The sequence below is a fragment of the Setaria italica genome, chromosome I (genome assembly GCF_000263155.2).
Source record: "Setaria italica strain Yugu1 chromosome I, Setaria_italica_v2.0, whole genome shotgun sequence".
NCBI lineage: Eukaryota > Viridiplantae > Streptophyta > Magnoliopsida > Poales > Poaceae > Setaria > Setaria italica.
This window is the reverse complement of record NC_028450.1, coordinates 22,022,861-22,048,584: the sequence shown is the minus strand read 5'-3', so window position 1 is coordinate 22,048,584 and position 25,724 is coordinate 22,022,861. Positions and strand designations below refer to the sequence as shown.

At 39.1% G+C, this 25,724-nt stretch overlaps 2 protein-coding genes across 5 annotated transcripts; both read right to left on the bottom strand.

Annotated features, from left to right (window-relative positions):
• Positions 1-76: 76 nt before the first annotated feature.
• Positions 77-19,533, bottom strand: LOC101776789. Of its 3 annotated transcripts, none has more exons than XM_004952416.3 (25): positions 19,305-19,530; positions 19,054-19,195; positions 18,855-18,926; positions 17,769-17,870; positions 17,520-17,688; positions 17,324-17,422; positions 16,496-16,645; positions 13,624-13,663; positions 12,610-12,667; positions 11,615-11,703; positions 11,243-11,341; positions 11,053-11,168; positions 10,853-10,971; positions 9,613-9,683; positions 9,118-9,220; positions 7,438-7,577; positions 7,144-7,302; positions 6,954-7,057; positions 5,630-5,805; positions 4,403-4,592; positions 3,680-3,779; positions 3,012-3,180; positions 1,742-1,824; positions 1,589-1,665; positions 77-843 (listed from the first exon to the last, which is right to left on the bottom strand). In XM_004952416.3, the coding sequence occupies exons 1-25, from the start codon at positions 19,374-19,376 to the stop codon at positions 672-674; spliced, it is 2,871 nt and encodes a 956-aa protein (XP_004952473.1). In that variant the 5' UTR covers positions 19,377-19,530; the 3' UTR covers positions 77-671. The 3 variants fall into 3 exon arrangements, with proteins under 3 accessions (XP_004952473.1, XP_004952474.1, XP_022681612.1); XM_004952417.3 differs by having other exon boundaries at positions 19,054-19,192; XM_022825877.1 differs by lacking the exons at positions 77-843; positions 1,589-1,665 and having other exon boundaries at positions 1,742-1,842; positions 19,305-19,533.
• A 2,117-nt stretch (positions 19,534-21,650) lies between these two features.
• On the bottom strand, positions 21,651-25,253 carry LOC101776119. 2 transcript variants are annotated; one of them, XM_004952414.3, is made up of 3 exons: positions 24,940-25,253; positions 23,687-23,807; positions 21,651-22,783 (listed from the first exon to the last, which is right to left on the bottom strand). In XM_004952414.3, the coding sequence occupies exon 3, from the start codon at positions 22,736-22,738 to the stop codon at positions 21,986-21,988; it is 753 nt and encodes a 250-aa protein (XP_004952471.1). In that variant the 5' UTR covers positions 22,739-22,783; positions 23,687-23,807; positions 24,940-25,253; the 3' UTR covers positions 21,651-21,985. The 2 variants fall into 2 exon arrangements, with proteins under 2 accessions (XP_004952471.1, XP_004952472.1); XM_004952415.3 differs by lacking the exon at positions 23,687-23,807.
• Positions 25,254-25,724: the final 471 nt, after the last annotated feature.

The window sequence follows — 25,724 nt, the reverse complement described above, 5'->3', positions numbered from 1 at the left end:
ATATTTGATTCGGAAAAAAAAAGTTATCTGAATTATTCGATAAATCTTGACACTATTCCTATCCATATTTGATTCGGAAAAAAAAAGTTATCTGTATCCATATTTGATTCGGAACAAAAAAGTTATCTGTATTCGTATCCATATACATCTGTTCGTATATGGTCCGTTTTCATCCCTGCCCAAAACAGACGAGACGGAACCACGCCAGAGCTTGAATCGGTGCTAATCTAGGTGTCATAGGCATGTGCTCCCACCGGAAGCAGCATTCTTCCGAGCACATCTAACTGTACTATTCGTATCAAGTTACACTTTATTTTGATTCCATTTTCTAAAATGGTAGAACGCGTTTCTTTCTAAGCCGTTAATGCTGCTACGATACAGTCTACTTTCTGTCTCTTTCTGTTTGCCTGAATGACTTACATTACAGCACTAACAAATTGACGTTCGCAGCATAAAATCGCGACGATTAAGCCCTGCTACATCTTGGGAGCGCGGCAATATTGTAAGATGCAGAACCCCTGATGCAGTACATGTCTTGCAGTTGCAGTTGTTTTCTGTGTTTTGAACCTTGAAATTCCCTTGTCATGCTCCAGCATCGCCTGTAATCCATGTGCATATTCACAAGAACTCTACCCTGCTCATTAGTCGCGTAGGCGAGCCGACTCCGGTGTTCAGTTGATCTTAGGCTTTGGCCTCCTTGGTCGTAGAAGAAACCAAAGCAACAAAAAGACAGCTAGGAAGGCAGGAAGAGTTGTCAAGTCAAGCTGCACGTCGAGTTTCCTTTCGCGGGTGCATTGGACAGGGTGTAGACTTGAAATGGTGGAGTTCACAGCACTAGAAAATCTGAAAGACGCAACACTATAAGTCAGGCAAACAAGTCCAACGAATCAGGGGCCCATATTCTAGTCAAAAACATAACTACATTCACCAGTGTAATATATTAAGAGAAAACATGTCCAGAAAGGAAATGCTCCTGTTTTTTATTACAGAATTCAAGCTTCCTATAACTCCCAGTTCTGGTGCTTGCTCTTAATATTTATTTTTACAGATTTACTGTACTTCATAAAAGTAACAACTCAAATGGGAAAAAAATCACATGTTTGGATATGCACTTACAAGCAAATGAACATGCAAGAACAGTGCAACAGGTAAAAAAGGCAATCATGCTTATGTTAGAGATTTCCATACTATTCGCTTTCATCATGAACAGTAACTGCGTCCATAAAAGCATATAGAATGCTCCAATCCTTTTTCTACCACTGGTTTTTATGGGTTGGAAATTTTCCTATGATATAGAAACCAAATAGGCAGAACCTTGAAACAGAACTCAGCATAAAGGAACACGGTTTGCACTGTATAATTATTTTATCCTAGCAAACTGTACAAACCCCAAAAGACCTGCATAACTTGAAATTCAGTTTAATTACTACTGTATGCAATAGGATAAGCAAAAATTTCATTAAACGATTACTTTTTAAAAAAAAAAAACTCAAACACACATAAAGCTTCTGCACAAACTAAACGAAATGCAAGTAAAACAAAAACTTGCAAGTACTATATGCGTGCAGAAAGCACAAGGATTACTGACCCATGCGAAGCATCCTCGAGCATCGACATAAGTTTTACCACGTCACCATATTTTAATCCTTTGGACATAGCTGAGACCTAAATAGATATCAAACATAAGACCCTGTAATGCAAAAAAAAAAAAAGAAGAAAAGCAAACCTGAAAAAGTCTTACCCTTCTCCACAAGCTTACAACAGCATTGTACTTCTCAATCATCACACTTTCATGAGCCTTGAAAATTTTGAAGCCTTTTTCAGCTAACAAGCATTAAGGTTCTTCAAATAAGGTATTTCTTGAGAGTAAACAATGCAAACATATTTGAACTATCATGGACGTTTTTCTACTTGAATCAAAGGTAAACTTCAGTTTCCAAACAACCCTCTTGACACAGTAAAACATTCTAACTATTGAGTTGCGTGCACCGACCAGTTCAACCCAAAAGCAACTGATGAGGACAGGTTGTCAATTAACTTATACTTCAACACTCCCCCTCACGCAGGGGCGGATCTGCAGGGGGTGCTGGGGGTACTGCAGCACCCCCTGAGCCCATGTATGTCTTAAGTAAAACTAGTGTTTTAGCTCTAAAATTCACATATAAAATATGAAGTTAGCTTGATTACAAGAGGCTCAGCACCCCCTTTAGGATGATTCTGGCTCCGCCCCTGCCCTCACATGCAGGCACCCTCAGGCCTCAAATGTGGAAATAGTTGTCGGCTACAATCATTTTATTTAATTGCGACCGCTAAGATTCGAACTCGAGACCTATGGCTCTAATACCATATTAAGTTGCATGCACCGCCCAGTTCAACCCAAAAGCATAAACTGATAAAGGAAATGTAGGCAATTGACTTATACTTCAACACTAATATCTGCTGCAGATAAGTTAGCTAATGCCTCTACACAGTTACTATTTTAGATTGTCGAAAATTAACTTGCAATTACAAACCTACAGTTTGGAAATCAATAATCCTTATGTTTGACAATACACGTCCTAAGCTGCTACATGCACATAAAGTCTAAGAAAAAAACATGCACATAAAGTCTAAGAAAAAAATAATGTGAAATAACGACATGTAACTAAGAAAAGTTAATGTGAAATGACAAGATGTTACTCTATAAAATGACATGCTACAATTAATGGACAAAAAAAAATTGAAACAGTGACTCCCAAGTAAATTGTGAAACTGAGGGATTGACCATTTAATCTGGAATAAACAATTGCATAGACCCATAGCAGTTCTTTGCAAATCATTTTTACAAAACACAGTTCAGGAATAGAAATTTAAGAAAAAATGAAGTAGGAAAAAATAGGTTCTACTAGCTCATAAGGGAAAACAGATAAGGCAATCCAAGTCCCTGATACCTTTACAAAATAAGGTTATTCACAAAACAAAAGCACCCTAAAAATTGAATGATCAGAAATTACAGAAAATTATAAGGATACTAGCCCGCTCTGTTACCAATCGCTGAATTGCTGAATTGACTATTTGTATGGATTCCTCCACTGAGGTAATAATGTAGTTACGACCAATCGCATCTTGCTGGAACTCCGAAAGTTGCCAGCCATGAGAAGTGATGGATAAGGGACTACAACCCACAGACCAGGTCCAGTCCTAGAATTACAAAGAAAAACATAAGTTAGATTGGACAGCTAAATTTCAATAACCAGATCGGGGAAGGAAATAGCAAAAAGGACGGTGCTTGTGAATTACCCTGGAAAACAAATAAAAGAATAATAAAACAATGTAGATTCACAGCTAACTACAGCACAGAAAAAATTCATAAATAAACTAAATTAAATAACTGATACGTAACTCCACAATAAAGTAATAACTTAAATTAAATATATTCCATGGTAAGGATTCCTCCTTGCCTATGACCTCTGTTTCAAAAAGAGGTGCTAGGAGACACCTAGGTACTAGGAAGAGCAGTGCCTCAACTAGGTCCTAGTGTCCTACACATTTTTCCATTTAGTGGTTTAGGACTTTATCCGTGAACCAAAAATAGACAAAAGGAGATGGTGGGAGATGATCTATGGCCATGGAATTCATGGATGTAAAACCAATAAAAGAATGGAGATGGAGCTAGTTAAACCAATAAAGAGAAACAAACCTCAACTGCAGTTTCATGAGCATGGCTATACACCAAATGTGAAGGAAGTAGACCAGATATATACTCAGCAGTTGCAGCAATAGCGGCTTTAACGGGTTTCCTGTTTGCCAATAAATTATATTGCATTAATACTGTTGCAGCAAATGCAAAGTCAGAAAATCGACCCAGTACAAGCCAATCCAAACTTAGGTCACAGTCAAGCAAAATAGGTTTCTTTGCTTTCCATATGTTTATTGTGCAACTAATATTCAGTCTGTCATTTACCCTCTACTGGAACTATTTATGTTTTGAAAGCAATTTGGTCTACAGACATTTGATGAACCGGGGACAAGGAGGCGACAAAGGTAATAATCAAGGAAGCTAAGAACTAGCAAGTTAGCAACTATGAGCTTCAAAGAAATATAAGATTGGTCCTGATTTTTTTCTTGATGAAACACAAGAATCATGCATAGCCAGACCACACGTGTGCCATGACTATGGAAAAATTCTGTTTTCCACCTTGTGACCACAATAACAATACTAACTAGCAAAGCAGAATTATGATCAGAATTAGGCAGCAGCCTAACATTTTTATGGCATGCCAACAGAATGCTTGGGACCCTTGACCTAGGTCACAGAACACGGGCTTTGGCCCCGAACCTATGATCTGCCACTGCATGGCCTCCCTCTTAATCTTATCACCTGTGCTTTCATTTATTATGCATAGTCTATTAGCAATCTTACCTCAAATCCCATAAGATGGATCTCCCATTGCACTGCAAGTGGCTTTCCCAAGAATCATCATCAGATTGAACTACTAGAACCATGTTTGAGAGAGCCTTGGCTTGATAATGTTTATCCAGCAAAAGAGGTTCACTATGTATGAACCAGAATATTGGGACCTCCAACGTTGACCTGTGATTTGAATGCCGCCCTGAATATAGAAACAAAATGTAGCTTACAATAATTCATCAGATCATACCACAACACAGTGGCCTGGGAAGGAACAACTAGCTACTGATAAAAATACACAACAACAAAATCCCTTCAATTCCAAACGCAAATCGTTTAGACTCTATTCTTCAAATGTAAGTCGTTATAAAACTTTGAGGCAGTAGTCACCTATATTTTCCTCTTATGCCCTTGCTAATTAAATGCAATCAGGAATACATGAGGTACCTTTTCCAATGTGCTATAATTTCAAGCCAACCAGGTCAAAGCACTTTCTTAATTCCTGTGCACAAGTTATAAACGACTTCTATTTCCAATCAGGGGAATCATAGAGACTTGTCCCTTTTAAATTCTAAGAAAATGGTGGGAACAGTAAATTTGAAGGCTAGCCATGCAGTTCATGAACTTGCCCATTTCCACTTTAGTGTTAAACAAAAAATAAAATGCAACCATCACATGAGCCCTTTGCATACTGTTATTAAATCCACAAGTTAAGTTGTTCTATAGTGGTTAAATCGAATGTATGACTTGCACCTGGGAACAAGTCATTGGGAGACCAGGAACCTGGTCAACCGGCTGGTTAAGTTCACAGATTTACCTGTTGAACTGGCAGTTCTCAGATATTACAATTTTCATTTTTTTTTTTTGGTTTACAGTAACTTTGGTGTATATTTAGTGGTGACATGAGGATTTTTTTCAAGTCTACAGCATCCTTTTAGACAAGTCTAAGCTTGTATTCAGTTGGCTCAGTGCTGATATTCCACTCCCAGGAGATAGGTTGGAGATTTGAGCCCCGTATTATACTCCAGGTAGAAGAAATTTTGCTGAGTTTACTTGGAGGCAGACACAAGTGTGCCTGTTTTCACGAGTCAGACACTTGTAGCCGCGCAGCTAAAAATCAAGCTATATGAACACACTTTTAGACCATAACTACCTGAACAGCTGAATGAAATCATTCAGAACCAATTACCTCCAATCCCTTTAGAACAAAAGGCACATAAAGGAGAATACATAATATACCTTTAAGTGAATTATGCTCACTAAGCCTCTGTAGCTGATGTTGGAGAATAGCAGAATCGAGGTATGTACTAATTGTTGACTTATAGGTACCATTGACTAACAGAAGTGGCACTGCAGCTGCACGACGTGCCATCGAAAACGCCATCATCAATGCTGGCTCCTCTGACAATGACAGCCTAAGTATTGACATGCAAAATATAATAATTTAAACACCTTAGTACTAGAAAAATTATTAACAAACTTCGTTCAAACTTACAATAAGCTTTAGTCTTTGCAAACTTTATTCAAGATAGTTTCAGTGGATGTCTAGAAAGTCATCAGCACACCAAGCAAAGATAGACAATTTTAGCAATAGACTAACCTATAAGCAGGGATTGAAAGCAAAGCATTTTTTGGCAAACCAGTAGGAAAGTTTTTTGACCCATAACCCCCAACTGCACAGACACCACCCATTTCTCCCTCTTCTTTAAACACAGCTGTACCAAACCTCAAGTGTACAAAAACTACTGTACCAAAATTTCAAGAGACAAAAGATGACTGTTTATGCCTAGTTTTTACTTGGAAAAAGGGGGAACCATTTTGCGTTCAAGCAAAAAGAGAACCGTTTTGTGTCGGCTTTGATTTTAAGACTATGTACAATCACAACTCATAAAATTAACACGACTCAAAAGAAGAGTGTGCTGTTATTCATGTAAAGGGCAGTATTATAATGATAGCCACCCAAAGGGGGAAAATAGCAGCAAAAGAAAATTACTTGTAGAATCACATAGGCAAGCAAAAGGAAAGCACCGCATGTAGTTTATAAGGAAAACAAATAAACTCTTACCACTGATCACTTCTACCATTCTACAAAAATTATAATTGCAGAGGGAAAACTCAAGGTCCTAAATGATTTGATTGTATAAAACATACTTAGTAGCTGATTGGATGGGGCAAGTTTGGCATCCTTGAATAAATGAAGGAAAATATGCATTAAACAGGCTTATTTGGACATTGAGAAAATATGCATCAAACATCTCACAGATCTGAATCAAGGGGATATAGGAGGGGCCCAGAGGTCATTTCTAATTCTCACAAGAGTGTTAATATAATCAGGTTTGGTGATTCGCTCCAAGTGAGCAGTTAGAATTTAAAAAGTCAAAAAACAATAGCTAGCTTGATACGTAAACTTTGATGCATAGTTTCCATTTTGGTTATTTTGAATCCTCTTGTATTTTGTATCTCCATGTTATTATTCTTATTAGATGTTCTTTGTTAACAATTGTTGATTGACAAATTACAAATAATACGACAACAGATTCAGATCGAGGAAATGAGGTCATACATGTGTTGGCTGAACATTGATTTCTGATGCCGTAATAACACAGAATTCAGGCTCTCTGTGATGGATTTTACATTAACAGGTAACTGCTTTATACTTCTGACTTTCTGTAAAAAGAGAAGGGGGAAAGAGAAAAGAACCAATGTGAGGATGTAGGTTTAGAGTATACAAATATAGGCAACAGGAAATTTACCTCTTGTGTCACAAAGTACAGCTGAAACGATAACTTCTCGTAGTAATGGTGTGCTCTATGAGAAACAGAAGGAGCAATAACATGCCTCATAGAACCCCATAACATAGCTCCAAGTTGTGCAAGAAATGAATCATGAGCAACTGTGTAACTATGATGTTCCTGGCATCAAAAGGTTGAACTTCGTTATTAGAAATTTGTTGATTAATAGCTACAGGTTATTTTTAAATGAGCAGCTTATTAGAGAAAATGTGCTGATTTTGGAATCTGCTTTCCAGTTTTCAATGCAGGCCTGACCTCTTTAGTATCTCTAAATAAATTCCAGTTTTCCATCCTCTTCAGTGCATCAAGAGCTTTCTTCTTGTTAATTTCATCAGAATCTCCAGTATTGTAGCCCTCCAATTCATTTTTCAGGTCACGCATCCTCTCATCAAGTTCTGCATGCAACAAAATATTAAGCCTCTGGACGCAAACGGGTGAATGCAATATTCGTAAGGCAGAAAGGTGCGACATGGCAACCAACCCTCTTCTCAACACCTAGGTGATGCCATATCAACATTGAAACAGCAAAATAGCAGCATGTAGGAGGAAAGAGGGGAAAAACAAAAGCAGACATTATCATAACAGCTCTGCAAATATCACATATCAAAATGATTGATCAGGTGAGATATGCAAGATATTCAAGATACTGATTCCATAACATCTCATTTAAATCATCTGATGCACCAAATACCAGGTGATGTGTTCTCATACCAGATTAGGAAGTTATATTAAATTCCGTTCGATTATTTGCAAGGTTAAAATGTAGCTTTGAAGTCATGTGTATAAAGTTATCTAACCCTAAAAGCAACCATGGTAAGCAAAACGTACAAGTAACTTGTATTTTAACTTTGCAGTAAATCTTCTTATTACATTACTCCCTAAAATTCAAGACTTCAATATGGTGTTTTATCACAATATACAATTTAAATTATGAGAACTACATATTAGGAAATACTTTCCAAGACAAATATAATGACATTATTTCAGTGGTCCATCCATGTATATTTTTCTTACATTAGTGGTCAGATTTAAACATTTTTTCTCTCGAACACGCAGGAGAGCTGCGTATCAATATATTAAGAAGGAAAAGGGGTATAGAACCCAAACAAACTTACACAGGTTTTAGAGAAAACCTGAAGACCACCACACTAAAGAATTCTGTTACACTTCCTTTTTCTAGCCAGACCTGACCTAAACTTGAACAGAAGAAGCATCTACAAAGGACAACCTATGGCATGAGGGCGAGGAGATGAGAAATTCCTCGAGCCCCAGCCAAACTCCACAAGTGCATTTCATCCCCTATGGAAGACAGAGGTTTAAACATTTTACAGTTAAGGTCGCATAGAAAAACTTTATTTAGTTGAGAACCAAAAAAAAGATCAGTATGCATAAGTTCAGAGATTGGGTGTTACTTTCATAATCATCTTGTTATTATCCAGTGCATGGATAGGTCAGTCTGTCCTCTCCACTCACCTAAGACTTCTTTTGCCACAGACGTGATACAATAAGATCTATTCCAAATTGAGTTAGCATCTTTATCTAACTTCCACTTCATCTCTATTTATTATATCCCTATTTAATTGGTAATTGAATTTCCTTGTGAGGACAATATTAGAAACCTATATCTGGTGCATATTGGGTGATATGCCGGTCAAAGTTAGCCAATATGCGCCAGTATGAAAATGAAATGATATGTCGTATCAGTATTATTTAGTGATTACAATATTTAGAAGCTTAGTATATACTGTTACATATTGAGGCATTTTCTTTCTTTTGTTCGAACCAAAGAACAAAAGGAGTAGCATAAATACACAACATTAAGCAATACTGCAATAGCATGATTGCATAACTCAGAATAATTCAAGTATTCAACTACAAGCCTGCCACTATGTAGAATAGTTCAGAAAAATAACTGAATCTATCATCATCATGTACCTTTGCAAAGGGAAAGTTGCACCCTTCTTCCAACACAATGCTTGAAAGCAAAAAGTTCATACACATCAATCTCTGCCAATAAGATATCCACAGCATGGTAATCCTGAACCAAAAAAATAAAATGGAATTTAACACACAAATCAAATGTCACTTCAAGGTATGGCAACAATACATACAAAAAAATAGAAGGAAAAGGTGTTGAGAGGCAAGAGTAAATCATATGTACAGAAAACACAAGAGATGTTGATCAATGACTGTTGACTCGTGAAAGTTGAGTTAATAGTCTGCCAGTGATATGGAGCTTGAATGGCTTATTGGACCACCCTAAGTGAAACATCAGCTCCACTGGCTCAACTATTTAGCACCACACAGAAAGCAAAAGAAAATTAATAATAATTCACAGACTCCTAATTTTTATACCCACTCTCCATCCTCTTCTGCTCCCAAAGCTCACTAAAAGATGATACAGAGTGCCTCTAGAAAAATGCAGCATACCTCCCCAAACGATGAAAATCTCTCTTTGATTGTGTCTTGCAATTTTTCTTCAGCTTCTTCTTCAGTAACTTCTGCATATGATCAGCAACAGTCACTTCATGATGCACAAACAAGCTCAGGTTGGCTTTTACTAGCTACTTTCAAAAGATTCAATAGAACTGTTATGTTTGCAACATCAAGCATTATGTGGTACAAGAGTTTAGGCATAAAAGTACCATAACAAACTCGTCATGTTTGGGTTACATCTTTACAATATTGAAAGGAGACGTGACAAACCCATCAAAAGTGTTGGGTAATTGTTTAGCTCTTGATTTGCTCTTCTCTTTTGCTTGTTCTTTTGCTGTAAGTCAATGGAGCAGGTGAGCTCCTGCCTGCCGTGTATGGCAGAGTAGATGGACAGTATGTCCTGCCATTGTATAGTACTAGTAGTTGGTAGATAGTTGGTAGTTCTACTCATTGTAGTTTGTACTCTAAGTTGACTATTGGTGCTATATAGTAGAGGAGCAGCTGCAGCTCCCAGTTCAGTTCAGCAGCAACAATTGAGTGTGTTTGTGTGTGCTGTGCTCTCATCTTCAACCTCTAGACTAGTGTGAGTGTGCTGTGGGAGGATGAGCTCAGGGAGCTTACCTGCTGCTGGCCAACAAAAAGTTCTTCTCCAGGAGGTTATAGAGCACTTATGGAATTTTTTCTAATTAATAGCAATGATACTAGTTCAACAGTGTAAGGATAAAAACATGTTCTAATCAAAACATGCCCTTGCTACCACAAAAACTGAACCCATATGTCATGTTCAAAATTTCCATAAGTGCAGGGATTCAGTATATAGTGTTTTGCAACCCCATGACTGTTTGAACCCTCACAAATGTCGAGCCGCCAATTACCAAAAATTTTAGCAGAAGGATGCAGCAACTATAAAACAAACAAAACAAGCTAACAATTACCTAAAAATAATTTCCAATTCATATAAAGGTATGAAGACATAGAATGCATACAGAGACCCCAGGTTAACAAAAACGATCAGGTGAAAACTGCATGTGAAGAATGCAGATGCATTACAGAACATGCTAGCTGCTTAGGAAACCAATGAGAGAATTTATTATTTGAAATACTTGACAGACAGAACAAAGACAAAGTACACCAGCATCAGGAAGAGTACAACGTTAGATAATAATTCCCTTAAAAAATAATAGATAATAACTGAAAAGGAATATATAAGAAAAAGCTTATGGTAGAAGATGACCTGCAACAGCCCCAACTGTCTTTGCAACGTTTGGCAGACTAAGTTCTGTACGAACACCATCACCACCAACAGAAGGGCCCCAAGCAAATGGCCCTGCACTCAGATCAACAAAAGCAAACCTGAAAATAAAGCTCTGATTAGAAGAATGGCCCACTCTAACCTAAATTTGCACGGACATACACAAAAAAGTCATAGCATACCTTTCTCTGCCTATCCATATATCTGTAAGGCATTCAGCATGTAGACCCTTTAAACCACTAGACTTGAGTGCGTTTTCTAAAATGTCGTGCATCTCATCCTTTGTGCCATGTAATATCTAATTAAGAATATGCATTGTTAGGTACAAATATGGAAAGAACTTTAATTTAGTACTCCATATAAGTTTGCCACCTGGACGGCTTTGTCATAAACAATGTCATCTTTACTCTTCCCTTCCTTCAGCAGCTCAAACTTGTTTAATGCTTCCTTGCATTTCTTTGACCAATCCCCCTGTACAAGATATGTAAAGCACTCCATTAAGTTTTTCGATATCTAACATAACATTATCAAGGGCCTCAAAGGTGATGTTTGCCTTCACGCAATTGCTTCAAATTACAAAGCAAGTGTCAAGTGAAATAAACCAATTGCAATCTAACAATCTACTAAGGTCAAAAGGCCAAGTATTCAACAATTCATGAAAAGCATATCGATGATGTTTGATGAGTTGAATGAACTGAACTGATAAACAGTTGTTTTTGCAGGTACAAGAAAGTCCAGACATACCATATCCATACTGTCAGTTGTAGCCCAAGAAAATGATGATAGAGGATGACTTTCATATAAGGGCTTTCTATTGACTCCCTTCTCGATATCTGCTTAATACAGAGATGCAAATAAGTATAACTAGGGAAAAGAAAAGGGTTAAAGCAACTTCTTACTAGGGGAAAAAAGGTTAAAGCAACTGCTGCAAGTAAAGCTATTGTTTTCATGGTGGGCTTTACCTGCAAAACGACTTTGTTTTACGTGCATTGAATTGTTACCGCACAATATATAAAATTTGACTAAATGCAACATTCTCAGGTGGAGGCACGATATGCAATATTTGAATGAGTCCAATTTACACAATAACACAAACATTATTGCATGCCATTAGCATGCAATTGAGGCCAAAAATTAGCTAATCCAAGACCTTCAGAAGACTATTTTTATCAATGTTGAAACTAGCATAGAACCTACAGTCCTACATGTAAAAAAATATTGGACACACAGCACAAAGGTTGTCCCCTTTTCATGAAGCAAATGTGGAGCACATTCCATGTAATGTTTACTGCAGACAAGTGGATAAAAATGTAATTTTTTCCACTCTACAGAAAGATGCACTTGACATCATATGAGTCCAAAAAAAACATGTACAGATGTTAAGGTCTCACAACAAAGGACGTAAATTTTCAAGTAAGCAAGGTTACAAAGGAAATAGGATAATCATGACACTGCCAATAGAGACAACTCAACACTACCAAATCGGTTTACTTAGATCTTGACACTTGAAAGTACATTCCCTATAAGGGAGATAAACAGAGAAATCCATAGTTGTCGAACCTATTTCTTTATATTGCAGCAGCATCCCCCCAACTTAAGGTGAAATGTCCTAATCCACTACACATATACATTTTTTTTATCGATTCATATACGAGCGAACATAGTAGTTGCATTCATAATTCCATATAATGTCACGCAAATTCAGAAATGAGAATATAAATAGGAAAGATAATATTTACCAAGAAAGAGTTTCTCGTCTCTTTTAGATTGGAGTATCCGAGCTTGCAGGGTCTTATTCTGAAAAGAAACCACTAAAACATCATGGTCCACTAGAATACAGCTTTAGTCGTTTTCCTTAAATTGCCATTTGAAGAAAAAAAAAGAAGTGAACAAAAAACACCACTGTCAACGCCACACTACAAACAGCATATTATAAAAGTGTAAACAGTAACCTATACCGATTTATCCAATACAATCAATTTGTTATGCTCTTCTTTTTCCAAGAAACTGCTGTTGCAATACCTCATGTTTGCACCACATATCGAGTCTTCTAATTTCAAAGTTTTAAAGCAAGAGAGTTGGCACAGCTTTATAGGAAACGAAAAATAAGATGGAGATACCAGCTTCACGATGTAGCATTCACAAACCAATCCATGCGGCTTTGCATAGATTTTTGGAGTTGCGGCAGTAGGACTAAAAAAAACCCCAAAGGAAAGACAGTATACGGACATGGCTTTTAGCACAGCGTCGCAACAAGACTCACCCTAAAACGAAACATATCAAGGAAACAGAGCAAAGTAGCAATCTCAAAGTTTACATACTGGCACAATAAATCTAGCTAAAATTCAAGGGAGAACATGTTGTTTTCGTCTCTTTCTTCTTCTTTCTCTTCCTTCTCTTCTTAGCCGCCCATCAACTTCCTTTTCCTACTCTACCTCTTCCCTAAGGAATTACAGCAGGTACTCTACAGACTAAAAAGGCTAAGAAGAAGGTACCACACAGACTACAATAGCTGCTTTCTGGAACAGCAACATGAGCTGTGTTCACAGAGTCAGGCCAGGCCCAAGTTGGCTAAAATTAGGGTTCTGTTTCCCTAAGAAAATAGACTAGATATTGTTTAAACATCATTTTTAAAGTTTCATTGCACCAAAGATCTTTCATGTGCAAGAAATATCATAAACCTGAGATATTTATCAAAGTAAGAAGATAATAATCATAATAATATTCATCAAATGACAGGATGCCAAGCTTACCTCCCTGAGCAAGCTGATCTCAGCCTCAGAGAATCCTTTCCTATTAACAACAGATGGCACATAAATAAGCAAATGAAAGAAACAGTTAATCAATGTTCTATTATTTGCCAAAAATGCAATAGTACACTTGAATGATGGAAAAACACTGGGAAAAAAAACAAAAAAACTATGCACAACACTGTGTGCAAATTTGACATATTTTTAGCATTTACTTTTCTCCATCTGGAAACCAGGATTTGGATATGCTAAATCAAGAAAACAAACAGAGATCGCAGAAGAAACAAAAGGTACAAATCAAGGAAACCAAACAGCAGAGCACCATTTCTAGCAAATTTTGGATTCATGCCTTTCTAGCATAAATACGGGACAGCCTATGGTTCTACCAGATTATTTGTACTGATGCAAGATTTTCCAATTCAAAGCTACAGATTCGGTACTATACTTTATTTAGTCCGTTCTCAGACAAACGAAGTTCTAGACTTTTGCCAGTCTACAGGGTACAACTGAACGCTAATTTTATAACAATGTGTTAATGAAAAATTATAATATAAGGGCAGTAACTTGGCAGTAAAATTATAATAATTTTCGTTTCAAACCAAGCAATAGCTTAGGCTCTGTTTGGTATGGCTCCAACTCCACAGTTTTCTGCTCCAACTTGGAGCAGTCTAGATATAGTGTTTGTCTAGCAGGGTGCCCGCAGCTCCAGAAAATAGAGTTTTGAGACTGGATTGCTATTCTTGTCCCTCCATGTGGGTCCCAGTTGTAAGTCTCTCAATCCCCGTTCTTTGGAAAAAAAAGAAAAAAAAATCCCCACCCATCCCCATCTTCTCCATCCCATGGACACTGTCTGCCTTGTTGGCCCACCGCCATGGCCATGTGCCAGTCCCCAAGCCAGGGTCCCCCACCGGCACCCTTGCCTACAGGCTCGTCCCGTGCCGGCTCCTAAGTCCAGTCGGAGGCGGCGGCAGCGACGCGTTGCCGGGCGAAGGACACGCGCGGGCTGGGTGGCAGCGGCGCGCTGGCCTGGCGGAGGACGCGCACGGGGCTGAGCTGCGATGGCGCACTGGTGGGCGACAAACGCGCGCGGGGCCAGGCGTCGGCAGAACGGTGGCTGGGCGCAGGTCGCGCGTGTGGCCGGGCGGCGGCAACACACCACCAACTCCATGGAGTTGGGCTGCTCCACAAAATGGTGGAGTTAGGGTGTTTGGCTGGCTCCACTTAACTCTGGACTGGAGTTTGGAGTTGGAGCCATGCCAAACAGGACCTTAGTAGGTAGAGATTCCAGATGAGAGGTCACTTATCCAAGCTCAAACCCACCCTCACAGGTCTCACGCATACCTCCCAAAATGGTTTGCATCCCTCTCATAAGACAAAGCCAGGGTGACATCTTCTGCCTATGGTCAACTTTTTTCTAACAATTTCGTGCAGCCACCAATGATCATTTTAAATTCCATACTGTTCAAACTTATGGAAATGTGTTCTGATAAAAAAAAATGTTATGGAAGTTTGGCCAAATGATTTAATTAGATCACGTATCTGAGAATGGACCATGGAAAAAGTAAACTACTGTAGCAAGTTCCAATTAGGCGTGATACTACAAAAATAAAAATATTGATAATTGAGGTGGTATCCAACTTACTTATAACGGTCACGAGAATTAAAAACACATTTTGAATTCATTATGGACTATAATTATGACAAGTACTCTGAATTTCAAAGTCTTAGGAAGTAGGTCAAATACAAAACAGCTGTTGCTGGCATGATATGGTAGCACATCAAAATAAAAAGTGGCCATTTTTACTCTCATATATAAAAAAAAAGTTATTTCATTGCACAACTTGTCTCGTAGGAGGACCATTGTGTCTACACAAGATACAACAATCTACGAAGAAAAAAAAAGTACATCACTTAGTCAAAGTGACTTCTTTAAGACTAATAACAAAACAGTTTGGGACTAACATATGCACTGATGCCATTCAACTAGAAAATATTTCAATTTATGTGTGCAAAATTTTCAAAATCGGTTCCTCGTATAACGAAGGATTGTAACTTAAAAGATAAACTCAACGCTAATAGAGGCATTCCAGCAACAGAGTTATAGGGAAGACAAGTGCAATAAGTTTAGTAACAAACTCTTTAAAATAGTGCTTTCTATTGTGATGTGCCATCCCCATCTAGATTCCAGGCATCCTACTCTTTTGCAGAGAAACAACTTAATCTAGCAGATCCTAGCTCACTCGTTCAAATTTTTATGCTATTTTTTTACAAATATTTTGAGTAAAATGACTTGATCTGGCATTAAATTTAAAAAGTAGTGTAGATTGAATTCCAAATATATTTAGGGGGTGTTTGGATACGAGGTGCTAAACTTTAATAGTGTCACATCGGATGTTCGGATGCTAATTAGAAGAACTAAACATGAGCTAATTATAAAACTAATTGCAGAACCCTGTGCTAATTCGCGAGACGAATCTATTAAGCCTAATTGATCCATCATTAGCAAATGGTTACTGTAGCACCACATTGTCAAATCATGGACTAATTAGGCTTAATAGATTCGTCTCGCGAATTATACTCCATCTGTGCAATTAGTTTTGTAATTAGCCTATGTTTAATACTCATAATTAGCATCCAAACATCCGATGTGACAGGTGTTAAAATTTAACAGGGTGTTCCCAAACACCCCCTTAGAACAGGTTGCAGCACAACAAAAAAGACAACTTGTTCATGCTATCAAAAGTTACCAGAAAAATGAAGGTCTTCCTGTTTTTATGAGAATGATGCACACAGCACACTAAATATAAACACGTGCATCTTTTATACAGTATCCTATTAAATTAGTTACAAATGATAGAAGGATTCACAGACTCACCGATAACCATAATTGATACTCTTACTAATGGGCTTCGGGTTAAGAATGAAGATATTGTAAGCTTCTTGTATCTGAAGGTGATCAACAAGAGTCGAAAATATATGTTCCATTTGAGCACTGTCCACTTGCAAAGTTCCCTCTTCATTTTCTCTGTGCAACATAGAAGAAAAAAGAGGTAAGTATCAATGGTAGTGGAAGTTCTGGTAAACGCATGGTAGCGTCATAGAAGTATCAAACAGCAGCACAGATAAGCAGTTAACACGATAACGGTGCAGGTGTGGCAGATGTCTATAACGTACTGGACACGGTCTCCAATATGCAACTTCAACAACTACTTTTTAAATGAAAATGAGAGTAAATTTGTAAATTACTCTATTATATAAATATTTTTCATGATAAATCTGATTATGCTATTTCCGTATGACCAACCCAAACAGTTCTTTTTAGATTAGTGTTGATAGATATAGAGGTCTGACTGCAAACTTTCTAAAACTTCACATGTATCTGAACGAAGGGGATATATGAAAAAAGAAAGGAACCACAAACGCATCACTGGTATAAGTTACATAGCACTATACAAGTCATGTGTGCAACGAGGCAATGAAAAGGAAACATGTACAGAGAAAATGTCAATACATATAAATATGTAACCATTTATTCTTTCAAAGACTCTTTTTTAATTGACAAGCAACAGAAGGACAATATTAAGGTTCTTAAGCTATTTTTGTGGTATGATTGCTCCTGCATTTTTTATGTGCTACAGTACTAATGAAATATCATCCAGATTGGTGGATGAGCAAAATCAAAATGTTGTCAAGAACATCATACCTGGAGTCCGCAAGATCTTCTCTACGGGAAAGAACTTTGATAGCATGTTCAAAAACAGATAAGACATCTTCTCCCATGTGTATCGCATGCACGGAAAAACTGCATCATAAAGAAAACTGAGGAAGAGCATAGGAATTCATTCTTGTGGAAGCATACCATAGCCTAATTACAGAAATATTGAATTGCCAGGCCTTACTTGTGGTTCACATTGCTGACTAAAGGAAGGTCATACTGCCGAAGCTTCTTAACAGTAGTCTTATAGAACGGGGTAAGAACTTCACCAACTGGAGGGATTCTTGTGTATTCAAATATGTGATCTATTTTTGTAAACCAGCGCTCCAATTCTTCAGGCCCCAACTTAAACTCTAACAAAATAGAAAAACTGTTAATACTTCTTATGAACAAATCAACCATAAACTCATGTGATTGTGTATCGATAATTTACCGTGCCCTCCTTTTCCATCAAATCCAATAAAGATGAAGTTCACAGGGATTGGAAGATATATGGAATCAACCTCCGCCAAGTTCATATAGCTTGCAATATTACCTCAATACAAGAAAAGAAGAAATTTAGTAGTGAAAAGATCCATGCTTCTTAGATAAGCACACAACCTTAGCTCATATTAACCATATTTCGGTTGATGTCCCTTGTTTTAAGATCCACATGCATAATCTAATTAGCCGTGGTTGAAACTAAAATCACTTCTCCAAACACAAGGAAAATTAACTATCAAAAATATAGCTCCTATGAGGAACTAATGCTATAAAAGTATGAAGTTATGTATGTACAAATAAAAATAAAATCGCTGCAATAACATGTTATGGAAATTATAGACATGATGAGTTTGTTGATATTGCACTATTGCAGTTCCCCTTATCATCGATCACATATCCTGCATACTCTTCTGTGATTTTTGTCTAAATAAAATGCAAAACTTGTCATAGGTCTAAATTCCTATCTCCAGGTAGCCAAGAAAAAAGTCGAACGAAATTGAATCAATAAGCACATGCATATAGAAAGGTTGCTAATCTGGAATCAAATTTTCAATCTCTGCACTAGTTCATCCGATGCAGCATTATGGCCATGGCCTTTGTAGGGACAATGAAACCTAATTCTCTATCCATAGCTTTCATTTGATCTTGAGATTTCATATCCACCACATTCCCATAAGGAAAACGGAGGAGCTCATGACATAAACACAATTCACGAGATACAGCTGACATGCGGGATCAAGTCAGCAAGTGGCATTATGCACTGATAAAGTCCACTGCATAGCTATGTCAGCACTCTAACATAAGGAATGGCAAGAGCCCCATAGGCAAACAGAAATATCAGTTTAAACAACAATTTCAAATTACCAGTATCACACAGAATGGCAACAGCCAAAAGGAAAAGGCAGTTTCATCGCAGAGGCTTTGGCAGAGCAGAAAGTACCAAACACCATATTTTGTTCACAATTTCAGTTGAGCATGTTTGAAATGTGCCCTACATTGTATAGTCCCAGGAGTGTAGAAAGACACAAGGAACTACCAGCTCTTGTGAAGTTGAGCATCCCCTTGTTGCTAGAGTCCCGCGACGCCGAACTTTCCAAGTCATCGAACTCTGCAAAAGGAAATCAAAACAACCCGTAAGTGTGCTATCAACAGCAGAACAAAAAAGAACAAAACGAACAGGAATCGCCAAAGACGGCAATTAATAAGAAAGAAGAAGGTAATCAAAGGAAGCGGACCTGTGCGGATGACGGACTCGGTCCAGAACTTGCTCTTGGCCTTGAGGTTGAAGAGCGAGAACACGGAGGACGCGCCCGAGCCGCCGATCTTGCGCGTCCGGGTCCCCGGCGTGGACTCGGCCGCCTCCAGGGACGGCGCCTGCTGCGACGAGGGGGGCAAGAGAGAGGGAAAATCCAACACCGTCAGGAACCCGCGGAATGATCAGATCCAGCCAGCGGATCGGAGATATCGGCCGATACAGGGGCTATACCTGCGCGAGGAGGAGCGGCAGCAGCAGGAGCGGGAGCGCGAGGAGGTGGGAGGGCCGCCGGCAGGGGGCCATCTCGCCGGCCGTGGTTCCGCGGCAGCAGCACGGAGACCGGGGAGTTGAGGAGTGGGAGACTGGAGGCCGTACACCGGCGGCACCGGGGGTTTTTGGGGTGTGTTCCGGTCTTCGTTGCTCGCGGACTGAGACTGACAAGAGGCCTGATTGAGCGGCTCCCTCTCTGGTTGTGGTGTCTCAGATTGGAAGGGACGGTCGCGATTAATGTTGTCAGAAAAGCGATATGCCCCGTAACAGAGATTTGTGTATATACGACCATGGATACGTTTTCTACCACATGCAAAACTTTTTCATGCTTCAGATTGAACGCCATTATGAATGAGTTTTTGCTTCAAAAAGATTATGAACGAGTTTTTGCTTAAAAAAATTATGAATGAGTTTATGCACGTTTAGTCAAATTTAAAGATGGGAACAGGACTCATATTTGAGTACGCGTACGTGCAAAGATATGTGTCTATGACTAGATCAGGATGGAGAATCACTTCACAGAATCAAGGAAGCTATTTTTTTCCACTCTCAGCCTCTTAGTTTATTTCAGAGAATCACTTCACAGAATCAGTAAAGAATTACCTCTCTCTGAAAAACTATTTGGTAGAGCTTCTGCTGGATTCAGCAAAAAATCAGCTATGGGAGCTCTGCCAAACACACCCTCAATTTAACATCGTTGCAGAAGTCTAGATGTTGCTTGGTTTGTTAGTATGTTGCGGCACGCCACAACTTTCTTACCCAATCCGATTCATTTCCCCATTGCAAGGGTGGCGTTGAGAGAATGTTTGGATGCCCACCGGACATTACGTCGCCAAGCTGCGGTAGCAAATTTTCAGGCTACAAACGCGTCGTCAAAGTCAAATAGAAACTATTGTGATTGTTGTAGACTACTCCCTCATCTGTCGTTCTCACTTCCCGAGAATTCAAATATAATCAACTTTGACCAAATATATATAAAAAATATTAATATTTATGATACATATTAGTATCGATTAGATAGATTTTCATAATAAATTTATTTAAAAATATAAGTGTTGTTAATATTTTCTACAAATATAGTCAAACTCAAAAAAATTTGACCAACACGCTTCAACAGCGACAGATATTAAGGGACGGAGTACTCACCAACCAAACAGTGTGTTGGAAGTTGTGGTGCCGCTACAGTTTGGCGTAGTGGGCAGTGGCGGCCAACCAACCAAACACTCCTTGAATTTTAGCTCCGCATCCTCGGCACCCGCCACAAACATACCCCTCCTTCTTCCTGATGTATTCCAACCAGTTCATGGATATTGTCCAGTTATTTGTTCTTTACAAATTTAATGATATCTCCAATGAGGAATTATGGTTTATAGGCATATCATGGGTTATCTTGATATGGTTTCTTGTTTAATGGAGGAATTGACTATGCTTTGAAGACCAATAACGGATACTAGGATGCATAATCCAGCTAATTGGTTATACGTAAGTACAGTGGCGTGGATATAAGCCTAGGGCTACTAGGGCCATGGCCCAGAGGCATAGGCCCATTTTCTCCACACTGTACAATGAATGTAGCACAAAGAGGCTCAGTTCTAGACAGTCCATCAGCCCATTTAGTGGCCCTAGGCATTGGGCCAGCCCAGCTATGCACCTGCGTAAGTAAATGGTGTAATTTTTAGTCACATTCATTCGTTCAATTCTATCCTATTTTTATTTAATTTATTTGAATTTTAGGTCATCACAAAACCTCCATTCCTAACTGAGGGGATATTTGCGTATGGCGTATATATCCCCGTGGGATATGTGTGGTGAAGTTATCTATGTGCCCGTTTGTATGATTGTATCTACTCAAAGGTATCCAACTAATTTTAGCTCTGATCCAAACAGGTCCATCTAATTCTTACTCCCTCCAAGTCGTTTTTACTTTTCTTTTCCAGATTCATAGATACTTTTCTTTTCCAGATTCATAGATACTATTAAGACATAGGATATATCTAAATGCATAGTAAAATTTATGAATATAAAAATCTAAAAAAGCTAAAATCATCTATAATTTGGAACGAGGGGAGTCCAGCTAGCTATTTTCACCAGAGTTGGAACCAACGATTGGGTTTCTTGTCACTGCTAACATTGCCCTATCCGTTGCTGCTGCCCTCTCAGGTCAGAGAGACTGGCAGACCAGACCTCTGATCACATGCCCTCAGTTACTTCTGAACATTGAATCTCTAGAAAAACCATCAGCAATCTGTCACTCTGTCCTCAGCATTGCCAATTGGTATCAAATTAGATATTAACTTAGAAGACAAATCACTGAACTCAATCCGTCACATGCTTAAAAGCTAACTTTATGGTTATGTTGACACGGGTCAAGAAAGAAAGGAAAAAAAACAAAGAGACACCAGCACGCGTACAAATAGAACAAAACAACTAAAAGCATGAATTCAATCTAAGCATCTCCATTTTTGCCTCATTTCAAGTATTAGCAGCAACCAACATGGAGATCCTACAGGACACACAGCACAACAGTTGGCCTAAACCTTAGGTCTATAAACCCCTCTCAAAGAAGTGATTAGTGCTGTCGTAGAGAGCAAACCACAAGATCACAGATGGATGGATAAAGGTGCGCTACAGTCCTACAATTCTTACTTGTTGGTTTGCTGTATTGACAAGTCACTCAAGCCCACCACAAGCTCATCGATGTTAATCTGATCCAAGGACTTTGTTGTGTCATCAAGAGGCAAGGTTGGATATACAGCCTCTGGAGGGCTGCCATTCTCCTTGAGGAGCTTCTTCAGATCCTTGATGAGTTCAAGCTCTCCATCATCATCATCGGAAAAAGACAGCTCCAGATCCCAAACCTTGAAGATAGAATCTGTCGACTCTGCCTGCTCAAGAACTTCAGGTGAAGCCAGCTCATCACCATCCTCGGGTTTCACTGCATAACTATCCATTTGCTTTCCATGTTCATCTGCACCTCTGATTACATCAGCAACTTCGCAATCTTGACTACTATCCTTGTCATCATCGCTATTGTCCATCTGCTCCATGTGCACATCATCATGCTGACGTTTTGCCTCTGAGATAGAATGGACGCCTTGGTCATGCACAGCTTCAGAAGTATCAAAGGGACTTTCTGTTGGCTTCTCAAGGGCATCAAGCAAGGCATTCCTCATTGCTCCCCAGTCATGATCTGACAGTTCAGAAGTCTGAACGAAACATGAATCAGCCCAGGCAGCCTCTTCGGGTGAAGGTTCAACTGCCTTCGCATTTGATTTAATGGCTTCTAGAATAGCAGGCAATATATCATCAGATTCAGAAGCCTCAAGTTGCTCTTCTGTTAGACTTGGTTCTGACAGGAGAGCCAGGATGTCTCCATCTTCAGAAGTCATGGCCATGCACGGAACTTAGTAGCTCCTTAATGTGGAAGTGCCCTAGAGCGCCTGCAAATATGATAAAAAAGAAGGGGGGAACTGAACTGTAAGGATAGAGAAGATATCACTTTTTAAGATAAAGTTAAGGGAAGACCTGTAATCAGGTAACAAAATAATTAAATTACAGTAAAATTACAAAGAACAAGTAGCAAGGCAAGATGATAACATAATTGGCTAGTACTCATGAGGCAATTGGTGAACAACTGTGTTTGATACGCTACAGTTAGTTTTTTCAGCAGCCAGGAATCACAGTTGTACAGTAATTTGATTATTTGGGAAAGAAGTGAACTGGGCTTGTGTGGTCCGCTTGGCTCCTGTTAGCCTTAGAAACTTAGCATAATCTGGGCTGCACACTAAAAGCATCGCAAAATTAACTCTTTGAATTAGACTTTATGTCATCCTTCACGACATCACTCATCAAAACTAGGCAAAATCTTCATTTCTTCAATTTTTTTATAGAGAAACTTTCATTAGGAGAACAAAAATGCCAGAATAGCTATGCTGCTTCAGTCATTCATATTAGGCAAGAAAAGGGAGGTCGTGCAACTCATGCCTATATAACCCCTAGGAGGACAGCCTACCACAAGTTAAGTTATTATTCCATGGACCTATAACCAGAGTGCTAAGAATTTTTTTCAAGACAAATTTTCAATTCAGCCCAGAAAAAAAGTTTCTGCAATATAAGATGGATAAACCTGAAACCAATGACCGCGTCCCTCATTCTATTTCTTCTCTATACATCAATAAGTTTTTAAACTTCCTATCATTTAATTTCCACGAAAAGACCATGTTATTGTAAGCAAAGACTGTAACAAAGATAACAGCCTGTACATGACAACTTCTGATTAAATAAGTGAGCAACAGATTGCATTTAAGTCAAACCAAGAAATGGATGGGTAGTGCAATGCGCACCTTGGATTCTACTCAAGCAAGCTGGAGCGTAATATTCAAATTTGCTCTGAAGTAAGATTATGAAACATGGTTGTATGTCTTCTTTAACTATGATAGTAACAGTTTCCTTTCACCCTGGTGCCTGATGCAGTGATGTTACCAAAGGACTTTTTAGTACTAAGAATTAATTGATGTTACAGCAAGCTCCTTTCTTTATTTTCAACAACTAACAGAAATTACATGGATGAGCATAATTAATAGCAACAAATAGCAAGCCATTTTTTTAATAAGTGCTGATAGTTGGCAAATCCAGAATCTAGAGAAAATGACAAATTGCAAAGAATAAATACTACAGGTTCCCATGAGCACCCACCTGCCATACCGTGCTAAGTAATCGGGCAAAAAGTTTCCTACTTTTAGCCAGTGGAGTGTTTTATCAGTACCACGATCATGAGCTATTCTAATGATCCTCACTTGGATTCCAAAAGGTAAAGAGGAACATATTTAAGAATTGATTGAGCAGGATTTCTCATTTCCTAAGCTTAGTTTCAGTACTAACAAAACTCAGTTAACCTAAATCAGAAACCATCGAAAAGCAACTGCGCTAGTTTAACTGGAACCTTTGCTGATCATGGGGTTGGGATACTACTATAGGTTCATAACCAAGGAATGTGGTCAGCCAAAGTGGTTAATGAATTTGATAGCAATTTGAATTGTTCCTTGGTTGAATCCAGTGGGGTGAAACAGCCTTGACATATGTGCACTTGTCTGCAAATAAGCCATTACTATTTTTAAATCTTTCTTTGAGAAACTTGAGAACGTCATGTGGATGAGTATAAGATCTGAATCACATCATCTGAGGAAGTAGACTACGCTAAATTCCCTCTAGAGATAAAAAAAATAACTGCCACAAGTTGACCTAATCCACACCAGTTTTGCACTAAAAGTATTTCCATGAGGGCAAAACGGCACAAATAAAAGAGTTCTTTGCCATTGGAACAAAATGAACAGAATTAGGAGAAAATTGGGCATCTAGCTCCTAAAAGATTGTATTCGTGTATAGCACCAAAGAACCTTCGCTGACATCAACAGCACTACGAGTCAGGGGCGGACCCAGTATAGGACATGGGTGTACATGTGTACAACTGTTGCAAAAAGATCGAATTTAGTAGGTAAAATCATGGTCAGATCCGAATACAAATACCATAAGCTAAGGGTTTGGGTGTTTGATTTCGCGCAGCAGGATGGGAAGGGAGGGGAATAGGCAGGCATACCCCTGGCGGATGTTCGTCGCCGGCGAAGCGCCCGTCGCTCGACGAACAACGGGCAGCGCAACTCGCCCTGTCGTCGCCGCTAGGAAAGGAAGACCGGGGCCGAGAGAGAGAACAGAGAAGTCGTGGGAAGGGAGGGTGCTGCCGCACCAGCCGGACTCGAGCTGCAGCTGGGCAGGGGAGCGTGGAGGGCGGCGTACGCCACTGGCCGACCGCGTGGAGAGCGGCGGGCGCTGGGGGAGCGAAGGGAGGAGATGGGTCGCGGGGAGAGAGAGAACCGCAGCAGACGCCGTCGCACGCGAACCGGTTCGACCGATTTCGTGGGAGAGGGGGGAAGACCCCGTAATTTTAAAGTCCATTAGCCTAAAAATCAAAAATAAATTAATATTTCAACGTGACAAATTTAACAACTTTAAAAAATCAGAATAATACTCGAAAATAATATAATCAATATTTTTCAAAATATATATTAATATTTGGTAGAAAGTAGTACAGGCAATATTTTCTATAGGCTACGTGTGAGTAGAACAGATTCAACATTTTTTAAATGCTAGTTTTTAAATTTTTCTTCTTCTTCCCGAAGTCGGCAACCACTAGCAACGCGCGGTGGAGATAGACGACATCGATAAGCCACAGTGGTGGACGCAGTAGGGATGAGCGCTCGCAATGAGCACGAGAAGCCATGGCGGGAAGTTGTGCACGGGCCGCCGCAACAAGCATGAGCCGCAACAAGCATGAGTGGTGCATGGCGGAGGCGGCGCCGGTGAATGGCAACAAGGGTGGGGCGT

Coding starts and splice junctions, on each gene's coding strand:
- LOC101776789 (XM_004952416.3), bottom strand. CDS start 19,376: ATGGCCCCCTGCCGGCGGCCCTCCCACCTCCTCGCGCTCCCGCTCCTG. Junction 17,423..17,519: donor GTCAGCAATGTGAACCACAA/GTAAGGCCTGGC, acceptor TTTATGATGCAG/TTTTTCCGTGCATGCGATAC. Junction 1,825..3,011: donor ATTGGTAACAGAGCGGGCTA/GTATCCTTATAA, acceptor AATGCTTGTTAG/CTGAAAAAGGCTTCAAAATT.
- LOC101776119 (XM_004952414.3), bottom strand. CDS start 22,738: ATGGCCATGACTTCTGAAGATGGAGACATCCTGGCTCTCCTGTCAGAA.